Source organism: Trachemys scripta, chromosome 4, assembly GCF_013100865.1.
Source record: "Trachemys scripta elegans isolate TJP31775 chromosome 4, CAS_Tse_1.0, whole genome shotgun sequence".
Taxonomy (NCBI): Eukaryota; Metazoa; Chordata; order Testudines; family Emydidae; genus Trachemys; species Trachemys scripta.
In genome coordinates, this window is record NC_048301.1 from 79,751,200 (window position 1) to 79,767,772 (window position 16,573).

Sequence of the window (16,573 nt, forward strand, 5' to 3'; positions counted from 1 at the left end):
TCACCACTCCAGCCTTCTCTTCCTCCCACCCCCAAGACATTGAACCAATGCACAAAATAAATAGGCATTTGCAAAAACCAATTTATAATCCCCAAATGAAAGCAGCCATACGCAGAAATTCCTAACGTTATATATTGTACCTATTTCATCCATGCTCCTTAGGACCCTGAAGGACTCACTGGCCCTTCTGAACTTTTTAATTAAAGAAATAAAAGGCTATTTAAGAGAGGGGAGGAGGTTGCTGGAATCCATCCAAGTCCTAGCTGGGAAGGGAAGAGCTGCTAGATTTATATTAGATGAAATCATAAATCTTCATCCACCTTTTGCAGAGCTCTAAAGCTAAAAATAACTACAGTGCCTGCGGGACTTCAACATTTGGATTAATCAAGTCTTGTAGTGCCAGAGGGAAAAAACGCTACAGGAACAAAGCGCTGGAGGATTTCGGGGCCAGAGCGTTCAGGCAAGGACGCAGTATCCAGAGAACGAACTGCTGTTTGTTTCTGGTTCAAGCAGATGTTCCAGGAGAATTACAGCAGGGGAAAAGGGGAAAAAAAAAATCTCAGTAACAAAATAGTCTATTACAGAAGGAAAAATAGATGTTGGCCACAATGGAGGAGGGCAGTCAGCCACCCCAGCTACTGTACCAGAACCCAGTTAATGTGAGGTTTGGGTGTTAGTAGAGAATTTGTTACATTACAGTCCATGATCTAGTACGGTATACTCAGTGTCCATCTGATCACAACTTCCCTCCACCTCATTTTGGAATTCCAGTACCAAACAACCCTTAGTGAGAAGCAAGCAGGATACAATTACCACACACTATGCAAACCCTGGAAGTACTTACAAATAAGTAAATACATGATTTAGCAACTGGAGGGAAATATGGAAACAATCAGGAAACTTCAAGAGAATACAAATGCACAGGATAAGAGATAAGGAAGACCTATCCCATCATCTACGGTAGAACCTCAGAGTTACGAACACCTTGGGAATGGAGGTTGTTCGTAACGCTGAATGTTATGGTTCTTTCAGAAGTTTCCAACTGAACATTGATGCAGCTTTGAAACTTTACTATGCAGAACAAAAATGCTGCTCTCCCTTTATATTTTTAGTAGTTTCCGTTTAACACAGTACTGTACTTTATTTCCCCCCGCCCCTTTTTTTTTTTGGGTCTCTGCTTCTGCCTGATTGTGTACTTCTGGTTCCAAATGAGGTGTGTGATTGACTGGCAAGTTCATAGCTCTGGTGTTGTTAACTGACTAGTTCTACACATCTATACTCTATACATTGTGGCACCTTTGTTACGCTACTATTTTGTTCCATTGAGTTTTCAATACATCAAGCAATGGGGTTTGCTGCAACTTCCCTTAAGAGACTCCTCCATTATCTAACAGATCTTGCCACTTGGAAGTTTTTCCTGATAGCTGGTGTAAGGGTATGTCTACACAGCCAATGTTAAAGCAGTGCCGCGGCAGTGCTTTAATGTGGCTGTGTAGTCACGGCTCCAGCGCTGGGAGAGAGCTCTCCTAGTGCTGTAATAAAACCACCTCCACGAGAATAGCTACCAGCACTTGTATAAACCACTTTAGCCTCAATTTTGCTGATGTATGCCTTATACTTACCACAATGTTGAGAAGCAGAAGCCCTCTTTCCTCTCTCCTGCGGAGCTGTTTGTCAATGATAATTCCTGTTTGTGGCTCCCCCTTCTTATAACCAATCCCAGGCCCTCAAATGAAGCTTTGCAGATGCCATTTCCATTGCAGATTTTTGGTTAGCAAATGGGAGTCCATGTTAACAGGTGTCATACCAGTAAGTAGTTCTTAGTTCGCTCCCTGACTCTGCACTGGAATACGTACACTTGAGATGTTATACCTTCCCTTCTCTTTCCAGGAGGTCTGTTTTTCCAGGAAGATGGTCACCTTTACATCTTCTGACAAGATTCCTTGTCACATGGAACCTTAGCACATTCTCCAAAGGGCTCTTGGTTATTATCTCCACTTGGATGACGGAAGGAAGACTGTTGTCCTAGTTCCCCAATAGATCATGTTTCTCTGATGCCACCTTAGCAACAGTATAGCTTGTTGTGGACCTTTCACAATTTGTTTAGCTACACTGATTTTAGAGTGGGTGTGGACCTTTAAGGTAAGCGCTACTGCAAAGAAAATTAACAACACACTCGTTTGCAGTTGAGAGAAAACAATTAATGATTCTATTTTATGACTTTGAACATACAAGGGAAAAATTATATGACATATCACTAGGCATATCAGAAGTCTGCTTTCTGTGTTTTGATTGACATGCTTAATTAGATCTCAACGTAACATTCAGATAGTCATTAACAATATACTGCGCTTAGCTCAAGGAGAATGAAAGGCGAGAAAGAGAGAGCGCGCACGTGCATTCAAACAATCATTTCAGTAACTTACTTTAGGGTCTGCACACTTGAACTTTAACCTTTCCACCATCTCCAGCATGGCCACCTTCAGGTCAACGGGTTCTCTATTCTAAAAGGAAGGGAGGACAGAGGTCACTAAACAGCACTCATTTTAACTCTACCAAGCACAACAAGGATTTTCACAGGACAATCGGAGGCAGCAATTTTTCAGCTAATTCTATCAGCCAAGTTGCAGTGAACCCATGAATACATTTGCCTGCGTTTCTGGGACTATTTTTGTTCAGGCAAAAGGCACGAGGAAAAAAAAAAAAAAAAAAAAAAAAAAAGAGCAAGCTGCCGCCAAGTGAGCTGAGAAAACTATTGGAATGAAAATTAAATGCAATTGCACAGGCTGACTCATTCATTGCTTTGTCTCATGGCTCAGCTGTACCCATGTTCACTGAATTAGGGCCCAATCCTACAAGATGCTCATTGCCCCTCAACTACTACTAAAGCCAATGGCTCAGTGACTTGCAGGAGGCACTCAGCACTTTACAGGATAAGGCTCTTACTGAGGATCTGCAAGAATGGGGTGGCCAGGGTCCATGTAACATTTATATTCTATAATGGGCACTGGCTGCCTGATAATTTAATCTTGCACTTTTTGTATATCCATTTATAAACAGGAGCAGAGAGAGAGATTAAAAAAAGGAAAGAACTAATTAAGGAAGCAATCAAGAGTTCATACTTCAGGAGAGAGAAGTGAAGTGATAGGCACTTATGGAATCCCTGGAATATTCATTTCCTTTGCTTCAACTGTTCTCTGCAAAAAGTAAAGTTACACTTATTTGAGAGGATATTTGCACAGGATGATTCTGCTTATAGTGAACGTTTCTGATGTCTTCCTTTAAAAAAAAAATTATATATATATTTTTTCCTTGGGACAGCTGCATCAAAACAGGAATAATGTCATCTGCTTCTGTTGCTCATTCCTCACTGGAAACCTACCTAATTAAGGTGTTTATATAGCGCCAGTCAGTTTCCAGGCATCGTATCTTCTATTCCTTGAGCAATCAATTATGACATTCAGATTAGGATTTCAAAGGAGGCGGAAGCAGCAGGAACAGACAAAAATCAAAAGCAACAAAGATCTTATTTGTATACAGGTGCTCCAAGTAATCAACCAAATAAATGGTAAACTATTAAAATATGGTATATAAGCAGGACTGTTTCCAAAGAGAAGTTTTTCAATGAGGCATCAATGGCAAGTGTCCATAAAGACTAGTTTGACGTGAGACAGAAGGCAGAGTGATTTAAACAATGCAAGCAGCATCCCAATGATCCTTAACACACACCCAGAGACAGAAAACAAGAGCATTTTTTCCTCTCAAAATACATTAAATGTCAAAGCAGAGAAATGTGAGCACGTCCCATCTGATTTAAACTTCTGTGCTCTAGATCCTCCACAGTAGCTCCTCTGATCCTAGTTCAGAGACTAGGATCTGCTAAGGGCATTACCCGAGTCTTTCATTTCACTTGCCATGTGGCTCTTCCACAGCATTAAAACATCATCCAAACTATTTTTGATAAATAAGCTATCAGAGTATGACTTTTGAAAGTCGAACAAAGCTGGTTATTGTCACCTATTGACAAGGTATTGATACTATTACTTGGAGCATGCTCTTTTGCAAAGGAGAGTCGAGTCTGAACACACATTCCAAAACTAGAACGATCCAAGCTACAGCTAAAAATGTTTGTTACGCATTAAAGATTCTCTCTCCACTATGGATACAGGAATACAGCCAGCAATTTGAAGTTTGCAAAAACCTAACCAACCTTATCCCCCCCACCCACCTGACTGAAGTAGTTTGATTACATCCTTGGTACTGCAGGCCTACCATTGCACAAATAAGGGTACAGAGCAACCTCAATGCTCACTGATTTCACCAAGTTCAGAGCACTCAGCACCCTGCGGGACTGCATTTCTAGAGCAGGTGAAGTTAGACACAGACACCCTGCTAGGAACTCAGTAAGAAGCAGGATGAACAATGAGAACTGGCTAGTTCATTTCAAGAAACAGTGCTCCAAGGAAATTAAAATTGCACCCAGTGTGCACCTGCCCAATCTGTAATAGAGATGGGAGCATCATGGTTAAATTTGGGTAAATATGAACCAGGAGTGTATTCAGTTAATTTATTCTGTGAACTTTGGGATACAAAAGTTTAAAATAAGAAAACGTGTGCCAGGGGTGAGATTCTCTGCTACCCAAGAGGAGATGGGGCCAGGGCTCAGATGGCTAAAAGCCTAAGTTATGGCAACATCCAAGGGCTGTGCTCTGGGTCAGTGTTGCAACTGCCACTCAGTGAAAGTCACCATTTGGACCTTGAAAATTCTCCAGATGGAGCAAAAATCTCTCTAAACTCCAGAGAGCCAGCATTTATCTGGGTGTGGCCATCTGCATGATCATTTTCCATTGGCTGCTATCATCACATGGTACAAAGAAGCCCCAACTCCACACTACTTTCTAGATTTGATGCCTGAATCCACTGCTAGTGAAGTCACCGACTTCAGCGGGAGCAGTCCCTCCATCTTTTCCTAAACAGGAGAAGTCTTGTAACCAACAAGACTTCTAAAGTACATATGACTGCAATGTTTTGCTACTTGGTAAAAGCTTTATAGATTTGTTTGCAGGGACACATCGTAATGAATTGTTTCTTGTTTCCTTGTTTCTTTTTCTTATTTTTGGGAAAAGGTGATTAACATATGAATTACGTCAGTATGCCCTTGAACGATTCAGTATGGATTTTACTCAACTTGTGGCGGAGTCAGTTGTAAATGTAATGCTTTTGAATGCTACTGTAGCATGCAATTTGAAATAAAAATCCACAAGTATAAAAGCTAAAAAGAAAAGGTTGCTTCTCTGACAGATGTGGTAAACGTTAGGACAGCTAGAGACGCATTCATTGGAGTTTTAAAATAATTAAAACTGAATTTTAAATAAAGCGAATACAGGCATCAAGACAACCATTTGCCTTTCTTCCACATGGCTGTGGAGATTTATTGAAAAGGACAATTCTAAGGACCCGACTGCTCTCCTGCAAAGGTTTCCCCTTTCAAATAAAGTGTAACAAGATTTAAGTGTTCTGGGTGAAGTGCCGGAGGGTGGACAGAGCTCTGGGGAAGCATTGTGGGTACTGCAAGGTTGACAGACACATAAGAGATTCTGTGTAGGGGATGGTAGGGGCGCTAATTAGGCGGTGCTTCTTCTTTTTCAATGCTTAACTGAACAATCGGCTGTACCGCTTGTTCGCCATTTGGTCAGTTCCTGTGTGGCCGCAAGGCCTTGACCAGTTGAAAGTCCTATGTCGGAACAGACTTGATGCACCCATGTAATAGGGGGGTCTGTCTCTGGGCCGTCTCCACCCCTCAGTTGGGGGAATTGTATCCCGGATGTTCCAAGCCACCCAGAGAATGGCGTTTGCTGGAACGCCTTGTGGCATTCTGGCAATATGTCTGAAAAGCATAAGATGACGGCTATGGGCAAATGGCCCCAGTAGTCCGTAGACTGGAGCAACCGTAAACATCTGTGTTACAAAGTCATTCCACTTTGTGTCCAATATACGATGTTGGCATTTTGTGCGGAAAGCCTCCAGCTTTGTCCAGTCTGAGCAACATAGTGTCCATGTTTCGCAACTGTACAGCGGAGGATTCAGGATCTATTCGAGTTGTATTTGATCGTGCCGAGATGATGTTGATTCCACATTCATCGTAAACAACCCTTTGTAAAGGGCTGTGGGTGATCAACGTCTGAGGGGGGATTGATGTGTGCTGGGTGTCTGGGGGATGCCAGGGTTGATGCTGAGTGTCTAGAGAAATGCAAAGGGCTGCATGGCAAGTGCCTGCAGGAAGTGGGGGGAGGCAGGTAGCTCAATCCTGAGAGTCTCTTACCTGCTGAGCCCAGTGAGACCATTTGCAGCCGGAGGCTCCGGCCTCCACACTGCTGGGTCCTGAGTGACAACAGGGCAGACTACAGCTGCTGCTCGCCACTGCCTGGAGTTACACAAGGAGCAACAGGTGCCACCGCATTTCCCCTCATCGTCGTCCCCCCGCCAAAATCTGACACCCCAGAAGTGCGCATGGACAGGCGCCTCCAACTCTAAGCAAGGTCTGACCGGAACTGAAGCTCATTCCCTGAGCACGGGCAAAAGCAAAAGTCAGAGTATCCAGAAATTTATTTAAAAGTCACTGTTCAGCAACCTGGTGCAGCAAAGCTTGACAAATCTTTCTGAGATTAAAAAACTGCTAGATTAGCAACAAATTTGCTACATTGGCAACACTGCTCTGGGCTGCACCACTGCCGGAAACTGTCTGCTTGCTGCAATCCCCACCCCTAACATGCCCTCTCATCCCTGCCCCCAATGCCAAGGCTTGTGAAGGCTAACTCTCAAGGACTCCTTATGGCTTCCTCCACAGTACCTGCCCCCGGCCTGTCCCTTCTAGACCTGAGGCTTTTAGAGCTGCTTACACCATTTCAGCCTTTTTACCCAGAACAAAGGAGCTGGAATGGGGAGGGGGGCGCGGAGAACAAGGATCCCACCCCTTGTTTTTAAAGAGATGCTAAGGACCCACAGCTCCAGTTCAAGTCACTGGAAGCTATGGGTGTTCAGCACATTGGAAATAAGTCCCTTAATGAAATGGGCATTCATTAATCCTGTTGCACTACTAGCCTTGTTCTAATTAGCAACTACTTGAGCGCCAAAAGAAATTCCAATAACAATTTCAAAAAATGTAAGGTTCCCTCCAGGGGTCAGCCCCATATACTTCTCTTTCAAAACAAAAATCCATTAACAGAACCACTACCCCCTCACCTCCTCAAACACTGGCAATGCTTGGATTCAGATTCCAATTTAGCAGGTCAGGCCCATCTCTGATTTTCTGGGTTTCATCTTATTGACTTGGAACCCTTAGCCAAAGAATGACCTTGACAAACAAGAACAAGATTTCAGCCTATTATCCAGCCCCTTCACCTCTGCGAATGGGTGGGTGGTGCTGTCTTTGTTACTGACGCTTTCACTTCTTCTAAGGGAAGCACAATAACAATCTGAGACACTGAAGTGACACTACTGAAACAAATATGGCTTGGGAGCACTCTTTAAAAAAACATATTGTGCACGTGAATGTAGTGCTTACAACAGGAGTTGTCTTGACAGCCCTGGAGACTGAAGTCCCAACTTTAGACAGAAAACAGGCAACACAAGGAGAGCCAGACAACCTTCCCCTATGTGCTGCAATCCAGATCAAAGGAACTAGCTCTCGGAGTTGGAGAGGAGCCTGCTCTCAGTGGCCCTTCTGCTGAGACTCCAAACAACAGCGCTACGGGCGCTAGCAATTTTTACGATGTAGACCGTGAAACTGGACTAAGCCAACAAATTTATTTCGCATAGGCCACCCAACAGCCAACAGACTGTAGGAACTCTCAGCTAAACAGCAGCAGCAACTAATGGGGGTTGGATACAACTCAGAGGCTTTTAATATCTTACTACCAATCCCCCATGAATCATCCAGTCCACTCTTTGTGGAACTATGGGAGAAGGTTTCAGAAATGTGCAGCTGAAAGGCAACAGCAGGGTAGACAAAGTATGTCTACACTGCAGCAGGGAGCAAGCTTGGGTAGATGGATTTGAGCTGGCAAGACTTGTGTTAGCACACTTAAAACAGCAGCGTGGGCATAGCGGCATGGGCTGGAGCTTGGGATCTCCAGCCCACTCAACCCCCTAAGCTCCCAGCTGCAGTGTAGATGTATCCAGAGGAGCGATCAGTCCTTTAGCTAGTCATTTTAGCCATTAATGGAACAAATACATCTGCAGTGAAGTGAACAAAGAGGAAGCAGCACGTCTGTGTATTTTTCCCCTTTCTATTTTGATACTTAGAAAATTAACACCATGACTTTAAAAACTCCCACACTTCCTAAGAGACAGAGCAGCACTTTTCCTGGGATTGCAGAAAAACAACCATCAAGATTGGAAGGGAGGCCTAAAATTAAACCTACCAGCTGTGTCTTGGTTTGCCAGAGCACGCTGCACCAGCAGGCTCCTGAAATATACAAGAACTTCCCATTTCAGAGAGTAAGAGGTTTATACATGTCAATAACCCCCAAGGAAACCCAGCAATATTACAGGTTTCAGAGTAGCAGCCGTGTTAGTCTGTATCCGCAAAAAGAACAGGAGTACTTGTGGCACCTTAAAGACTAACAAATTTATTAGAGCATAAGCTTTCGTGGACTATGCATCCGAAGAAGTGGGCTGTAGTCCACGAAAGCTTATGCTCTAATAAATTTGTTAGTCTCTAAGGTGCAGCAATATTACATTTACTGAGAGCTACTTGCCTATGTCAGATTTCATTCCATAGTTCCCATGCTTTGTAAAGAGCATCTCCAATGGTGAAACAACTGATTGGTGGCTGGTTACCTTTCTCTATGTCCTCACATGTCAATGCCCCAGCACAGTTGCTGCCATCTCACCATCTCTCTTCCCCCGATCTCTAACCCATGTATTTTTTCTCCCCCCCCCATCCTCCTTTCTTGATTCTTGCCCCGTGTCATCTCCCCTTATGACTGCCCATCACACTCACCCATAAACAGAAGGGTTGGAAGAGATGGAGAAAGAAGCAGTCTATTGATAACTCCCTGGGGCCAATCCACACATGCTCTTGTAACTACCCCAAGTGCACAGAAGCAGAGAAAAGAAGCTTGGTCTGGCTGGTTGCTTCTTGAGCCTGTAGTGACAGACCCTGGGATTTGTTTGCTAATTCACTTAGTTTCAGTATAGAAAATGCCCTCATCAGGGGAAGGGCAGGTCAGATGTGATAACAATATGTGGAAAAATTTCCCAGAAATGATTGCTTTGCCAAGGATATTAAAGACACCACAAACCATCCCTCTGGGGCAGGCATGGAAATGCTGAAAGACAAAACCTTCCTAGGATCTCTAAGAAGGAACACACTGCATACAGCCTGTGTGCCAACAGAAGGCAAGTTTTACTGATAAAACTTTGCAGCATGGATCATCAGGCCTTAGAGTGCATTTACAACCATGCTTTCAATAGGCATCCTACTGATGGGTCCAAATGAAACCTTCTCAACTGGACACAGCAAAAGTTGGGTCTGGTTTATATTTGGGTTGTAAGCAGCAATACACAATAGATAATTTGGTTATGTTTGTTTCCTGGGTGCACTGTAAAGACAAAAAGACAGACGGCCTTACTCTCTTGAGGCTCTGATGGGATTCAAAAGCAACTTCACTGGCATCAGTGGAGTTACTCCAGTGTCAACTCATGCAAGAGAAAAATCAAGCCCACAATACCCAAGAGTTTATAGACCATCATCAGGGGAATTAACCTCTGCACTAGCACAAAGGCAGAGGGGAGGGTGCTTGTGCCTCCCTTGTTCAGGAGTATTGGGGGCCAGTTCAGCTTCCGCTGCAGAATACTGTAGTCCTGAGCATTAGCCTATTTTACATCCCCCAATGCCCTATTGCCAAAGGAGCTTGTGGCAACAGGGGAACTGCTGGAGTGCAGGATCATCTCAGGCAACCAACACCCAATATGGGAGTGTGGTCTGTCTCTTGCACTGGTGGGGGGCAGACATGAGATTACACCATCCTAAAGAGATACCTTGGGCCTGCTCTAAAGCCCCTTCTTTCTCCATCTCTTGTCATCCCTCTGTTTATGGGTGAGTGTGATGGGGAGCCATAAGAAGGGAGGACACATGGGGCACCAGTGAGTCTGGCCTAACACATCCTGGCAGGCCATACTGAACCCTGAAACTGACACACTGCACAACAGCCCTGCAAAGAGAGCAAATGCTCCTCTTTGTGCCTCAGTTTCCCCAGGGTGTGCAATGGGGCTCCACTCACAACACCGGTGCAATGCTGCCACTTCACTGGAGCTCTTCCTCCGGCACCCCGCGAGCGGAGGAGAGGGTCCCAGGGCGGTGAGAAACCGGGGGAAGGCAGGAGGAGCCTGTTGGAGATGCTCTAGGGAGGGAGGGGCGCTTACCCTCATGGTCTGGTAGGCTTCATCCAGGGTGATGAGCTGGTGCTGCCGGTGGGTGCCGGTGACGGCGCACAGCACGCAGATGATCTTCTCGTGCTCCTTGCAGTACAGGCTCAGCTCCTGCCCGTGCTCCTCGCACTTCTTCCGCTCCAGCTTGGGCGCCTCTTCCCCCGCCTCCTCGCCCTCCCCCGCCTCGTCGCGGCCAGAGGCAGGGCCCCGCAGGTGGTGGGCCGCGTACTTCTGGCCATGCTCCTTGGCGTGGGGCTGGCAGAAGGAGAAGCCGCACTCCTCGCACACCCCCACCGCGCTCTCGGCTTCATCGGGCTCGCAGACATCGCACGTGCCGTCGGGGGGAAGCTCCTCGGCGCGCTCCCCCTTCGCAGAGGCCATGGCGAGCCTCTCCCAGGGGAGGCCTGGCCTGGCTGGTGCCGCAGCCCCCTACTCCTCCTGGTCACTTCCCTGCGACAGCTCTCAGCTGGGAAGCAGCTTCCCCCCTTCCAGCACAAGCCTCCAGCTGTTCTCTGCCCTGCGACACTTGAACGGCCCAGTTGCTCTGCTTCCTAGTCTCCAGCTACAATCCCTCTCCTTCTATTCCTGGCTGAGCTCCCAGCCTGATCCCCTGCGCCTCCCACCTTCTGAACAACTGGGATTTAACAAGCCAAAATAACCTCTCCCCACTTAGGTTTGATGAGCAGGGTGCTGGGATCCCAGTTGCTGCTCTAAACGAAGCAGTAGGGCCCGATACACATTAGCAGCTACTTTCACTTTTAAAGTTCAGGACATCCTGGTTTTTACTTCCTGAGTCATTTAAAGTGGCAATGGCCTTTTTTCTCTCCCCTCCCTTTAAAACTGCAGGAAGCATCAGATTTATCAGAACACGTTGATTGAAGGGGAAATCCCTCACCTGCTGGGATTAATGCTAAGGTAGAGGGTTTTTTTTAAGTATCTCCCTCTTGGTATGATGAAAAATGTGTATGTGTGTTTGTGAGACAAGGTGGGTGAGGTAATATATTTTATTGGACCAGTTTCTGTTGGTTAGAGAGAGACAAAGCTTTCAAGTGTACACAGAGCTCTGCTTCAGGTGTGGGACCAACATGGTGGCAACAACACTGTTTCAGTGACTAATTTTAAAATCTCACTCCATTGTATGTTTCCTAGGGCAAGGTGTTCTAAGGCTAAATTCAGCATCAGTTAGGGTTGCCAACTTTCTAATCACACAAAACTGAACACCCTAGCCCCGCCCCTTCCTGGAGGCCCTGGCCCCCACTGACTACATTCCCCCTCACTTTGGGCTGGTCTACACTGGGGGATGTAAGATAGGCAACTTCAGCTACGGAAATAGCGTAGCAGAAGTCAACGTATCTTATTTTGACTTACCTGCCGTCCTCATGGCGCGGGATTGACAGCCGCGGCTCCCCCGTCGACTCCGCTACCGCCTCTCGCCCTGGTGGAGTTTTGGAGTTGACGGGAGTGCGTTTGGGGATCGATATCACATCTCATCTAGACGCAATATATCAATCCCCGATAGATCAATTGCTACTGGATGTACCCTTTCACTATGTTGGGTTGCGGGAGGGGGTGCAGGCTCTGGTGTAGGGCTGGGGATGAGGGGTTTGGGGTGCAGGAGGGGGCTCCAGGGTGGGGCAGAGGGATTCAGGGTGTGGGAGGGGGCTCAGGGTGTAAAAGGGGTGAGGGCTCCATCTGTGGGTGTGGGTTCTGGGATGGGGCTGCAGATGAAGAGTTTAGGGTGTGGGAGGGGGCTGCAGCTTGAGGCAGGGGGTTGGAGTGCAGGGAGGGTGAGGGCTCCACCTGGGGGTGTCGCTCTGGGGTGGGGCTCGGGATGAAGGTGCAGGAAGGGGCTGTGGGTTGAGGCAGAGGATTGGGGTGCAGGAGGGGGTGAGGGCTCCATCTTGGGGTGTCGCTCTGGGGTGGGGCTGGGGATGAGGGGTGTAGGAAGGGGCTATGGGTTGAGGCAGGGGGTTGGGGTGCAGGAGGGAGTGAGGGCTCTGTCTGGGGGTGTATACTCTGGGGTGGGGCTGGGGATGAGTGGTTCAGGGTCTGGGAGGAGGCTCTGGGCAGGAGGTTGGGGTGCAGAAGGGGGTGAAGGCTCCATCTGGGGGTGCAGGCTCTGGCATGGGGCCAGGGATGAGAGGTTTGGGGTCCAAATGGGGGCTCTGGATTGGGGGGGTCTCAGGGATGGGGTAGGGAGTTGGGAGTTGGGGCACAGGCTTACCTCCAGCAGCTCCCAGTCAGAGATGCAGCAGGGTGGCTAAGGCAGACTTCCTGTCTGTCTTGATTCTGCACTGGGCTCTGGAAGCAGCCAGCAGGTCTGGCACCTCGGCAGAGGCACGGCAGGTGGCTCTGTGCGTTGCTCTCACCCGCAGGCACCGCGCCCACAGTTCCCATTGGCTGTGGTTCCCGGCCAATGGGAGTGTGGAGATAGTGCTCAGGGCGGGGGCAGTGTGCGGAGCCCAGTTGGTCCCTCCCCGCCTAGGAGCCGGATCTGCTGGCTGCTTCCGGTGCGAAGCGCGAAGCCAGGACAGGTAGGGACTAGCCCGCCTTAGCCCCTCAGCACCGTTGACTGGACATTTAATGGCCTGGTCAGCGGTGCTGACCGGAGCTGCCAGGTTCCCTTTTCGACTGAGTGTTCCGGTCGAAAACCAGATACCTGGTCACCCAAGCATCAGTGAGGAGTAACTGCTGTGAAGCCAGTGGAGTTTTGCTTGCTTAAGCAAGAAAAGAATCAGGCCCCTTGTCTGTAGTGGCTACACGAGGATTAGAAAGCTAATAGCAATGCCAATTGGAGCATATGATTTACACCAGTGGTTCTCAAACTTTTGTACTGGTGACCCCTTTCACATAGAAGGCCTCTGAGTGCGACCCCTTCTTATCAATTAAAAACACTTTTTATACATTTAACACCATTATAAATGCTGGAGGCAAAACGGGGTTTGGGGCTAGGGTGACCAGATGAGGGAAACAAAATATTGGGACAATTGGGGGAGGGGAGGGTTGCACAAAAAAAAAGCCGAGTCAATCTCCACGGCAGAGCCAAAAAAAATCCGCCTCCGGCGGATATCAGGACAAATTGCATCACGACCGATCTCGGGACAAACCCAGAAATATCAGGACGGTCCCGATATTATTGGGATGTCTGGTCACCCTATTTGGGGTGGAGGCTGGCAGTTCGTGACCCCCCATGTACAAACCTTGTGACCCCCAGCTTGAGAACCCCTGATTTGCACCATTTTAGGAAGCCACTATTCTCACAGCAGGCCTGAAACCTTCTAACTCCCTTCTAGCTGCATGGTGCTACCAAACGTACTCTGTTCTGCTGTGCTGCCAGCAGTGAGATCCAGTAACAGAATTTGGAGCAGGACCTCCATCTAGGCAGGCCATTCGTCCGGCTTTAAGCCACAAAACCCTCTTTTTCTATGGTTGTGTCCCCTTTCCAGTATGGAGACAAAACTGGATGCAGTTTTGTCTGATATCATGGATGGCGGATGCCATTTTGAAGAACTTGATGCTTCACCTCTGCTGCTGTGACCTCATACACATGCTGCATGCGAGGTCACTCCAGTGAGAGCAGGGCAGTGCGCTCTTCAAAATAGTGTCTTCTTTGCAGCGTGGCTTTGTTCAGCTCCCTCCCTTCTCCAAATCCTGAGTTTGGCTTAAAAAAAAATCAATTTTTTAAAAAAGGTTTATTTTTATTTTCCTCTGGTTTCTGAGCCTGCAGGTTGCACTGGGGGTCACATTTTCAAGTGTTTCTTGACAACCCTGAGGGCTTAAAAAACTCTACTTTTTTTTCTCTCTAATCACATGGATCTAGAAGCTAGGCTTTAAGAAAAGCTCCAGATATTGTGAGACTTGCAATAAAATTGTGAAGATTGGTAACTTGCAATAAATTTTGAGGGATGGCAACACTAAGATTGTCCCAGTGTCCTCAACAGTTTTTGCAAATCCATTTTTTTTTTCTGCTTCAAATGATTGGAATACGTAGCTGAACTTTGCAGCTAGTGCACCTTGGGCTAGAATCTGATCTCAGTTACACTGGAGGAAATACACTGAGTTACCTCCAATTTACCCCAGTGTTACTGAGATCAGAATACAGCCTCATGTGTTCAGCATGCAGTGAACTAAGGTATTAATCAGAATCCATTAACACCTATCTGGGGCTGTCACGAGGGAAAGTGTTTTCTATTAAGTGCAAACTAGGGCCCCTTACATTTGCACCTTCCCTTGGAACAATATTTTAGCAAACATTACAGAATCTGTGTCAGCTCAGTCTCATGTGGCAGTTACTTTCCTTTGCTAAATGGATGCTAGTTTTCCCCCATGCGTAAAACCTTTTCATGTGATCAGTGAGCTATTTCTTTATTTCCACATCACTGTAACTTTGGGTATGCTGATCAGTACTGAAAACCTTTGCTTTTGCTGGAGAAGTAATGAAAGGAGTAAATTCAAGAAGGAGCAGGGGAGCTTTTAGCTAGTTAGTTTTATACACAGTCTAATGCAGATAATCCTGCACACAATGTATACAATATTCATATGCAGCTACACTCTATGACCGATTTCATTTTACCAGGCGTGCCCATGAGATCACCTATTCTGATCTCCTGCTGTTACTATATTAGCCAACATCTTATCTTATTAGAGCTCATTGCAGCGAAATGTGATGTCCCCTTGCTGAATAAATCCATTTCAGAAATATTGTGAATGAAAGAATCCCAGCTGTTGCTAATGTTCCATGTTCATGAAAGAATGTAAACTGCTAGTCTCATTAGAAAAACTGTGATTTAACCTCTACACTGCCTATATTACCTGACCATAATCCACAAATGCTGTTTGATGAATTGTGTTAATTGTATTCACTTACCCTTATTACATGCGCACACGCGCACACAAAATTAATATGATGAGCAAAACCACTTTGAACCACAGAGACTTATTATTATGGATCAAACTATTTCTTAATAGTTCTTTTTGTAAATTATTGCTGCATTTTGCCTTGTAAACAGAAACTTCTAACATGAAATATAATCATACATATTTATAAGCCTTTTATTATTTATCCAGGATGATTTGCTACTCAAAAACGATCATCTATTTATCTTTAATCATATAGTCATGTTAGTCATGTCCTTTCATTTTTGTCCCTTATAGTAGGTTTTTTGGAGAGTGAAGATGATGTTTTGTATGGTGGCATAATTGACCAAGAAGTGCTCTAAAGAGAAGCCCGGATAAAGTGTTTACTAGTAGTTTCCTGTAGTGCTCTTTTTCATTACATTGAAATAAAGCTAATGTAACATTGTTAGTTGTATCAAATTTTTCCTTGGAGACATTTGGTTTTATTAATGCTGTACTGAAGTATTGTACTCAATAAGATCCAGTCTGCCCTTTTTTAGGGCTAAAGGACTAGATTCACAAAGGGATTTATACACCTAAATGCTACTTTAGACACCTAAGTCCAAAATTTAGATCTTCAAACCCTCTGCTCTGCTGCCACCTAATTCTGTAGGTATCTAAGTTTCTGCTGGTACAGTCCCTTAGGCATGTAAAGATCTACCACAGGGCATGTGCTCAGCTGCCTCAGTCCCATTATCCAAATACTTACGCTTCAGCAGGATCCTCAAACTAGGCATTCCCTCATCTATCTCACCTCCAGGACCCAACCTGGTAGGCATTCTCAGAGGTCAGCTAACAAAACACAAGTGGTATTGGCCCCCTATTAACCCTGGGAAACCCAAGTTCAACAGGGACATGAATTTGGGTCTGAGTCCTACATACCAGGTGAGGTATGTAGGTATGTGAGGCCCTAAGCCCTAGAACATAGAGTCATTCTCACTCTTCATCTATCCCGATGAATATTTAGTTATTTATACAAAGGGGAACAGCTTCAACAGGAGAAATTGAGAGAGATCCCCAGAATACTTCATAGCCCAGTGGTTAGGGTGCTCTCCTCAGATATGGTTAAAATCCCTGCTTTGAATCAGGCCAATCTGAATCTTGGTCTTCCACACCCTGGATGAATGCTCTAACCACTGGGCTCAAGGTTATAAATAAGGGCCACAGCGCCTCCTCATTTTTTTGAGACAAAAGGCTTAGGATGCCTAATTCCAGGAGAAGATTCACAGCTGTAAATCCCAAG

At 46.1% G+C, this 16,573-nt stretch overlaps 1 protein-coding gene across 2 annotated transcripts in view; it reads right to left on the bottom strand.

Moving 5' to 3' along the window:
* TRIM44 (tripartite motif containing 44) overlaps positions 1-11,182 on the bottom strand; it is a 99,199-nt gene extending 88,017 nt beyond the window's left edge. Inside the window, exons 1-2 of one of the 2 annotated variants that reach the window (XM_034769681.1) lie at positions 10,429-11,182; positions 2,427-2,504 (exon numbers count right to left, since the gene is read on the bottom strand). In XM_034769681.1, coding sequence (XP_034625572.1) covers positions 2,427-2,504; positions 10,429-10,815 — 465 coding nt within the window. In that variant the 5' untranslated portion in view covers positions 10,816-11,182. The remainder of the gene's footprint in view (positions 1-2,426; positions 2,505-10,428) is intronic. The other variant, XM_034769682.1, reaches the window with a different exon arrangement.
* Positions 11,183-16,573: the final 5,391 nt, after the last annotated feature.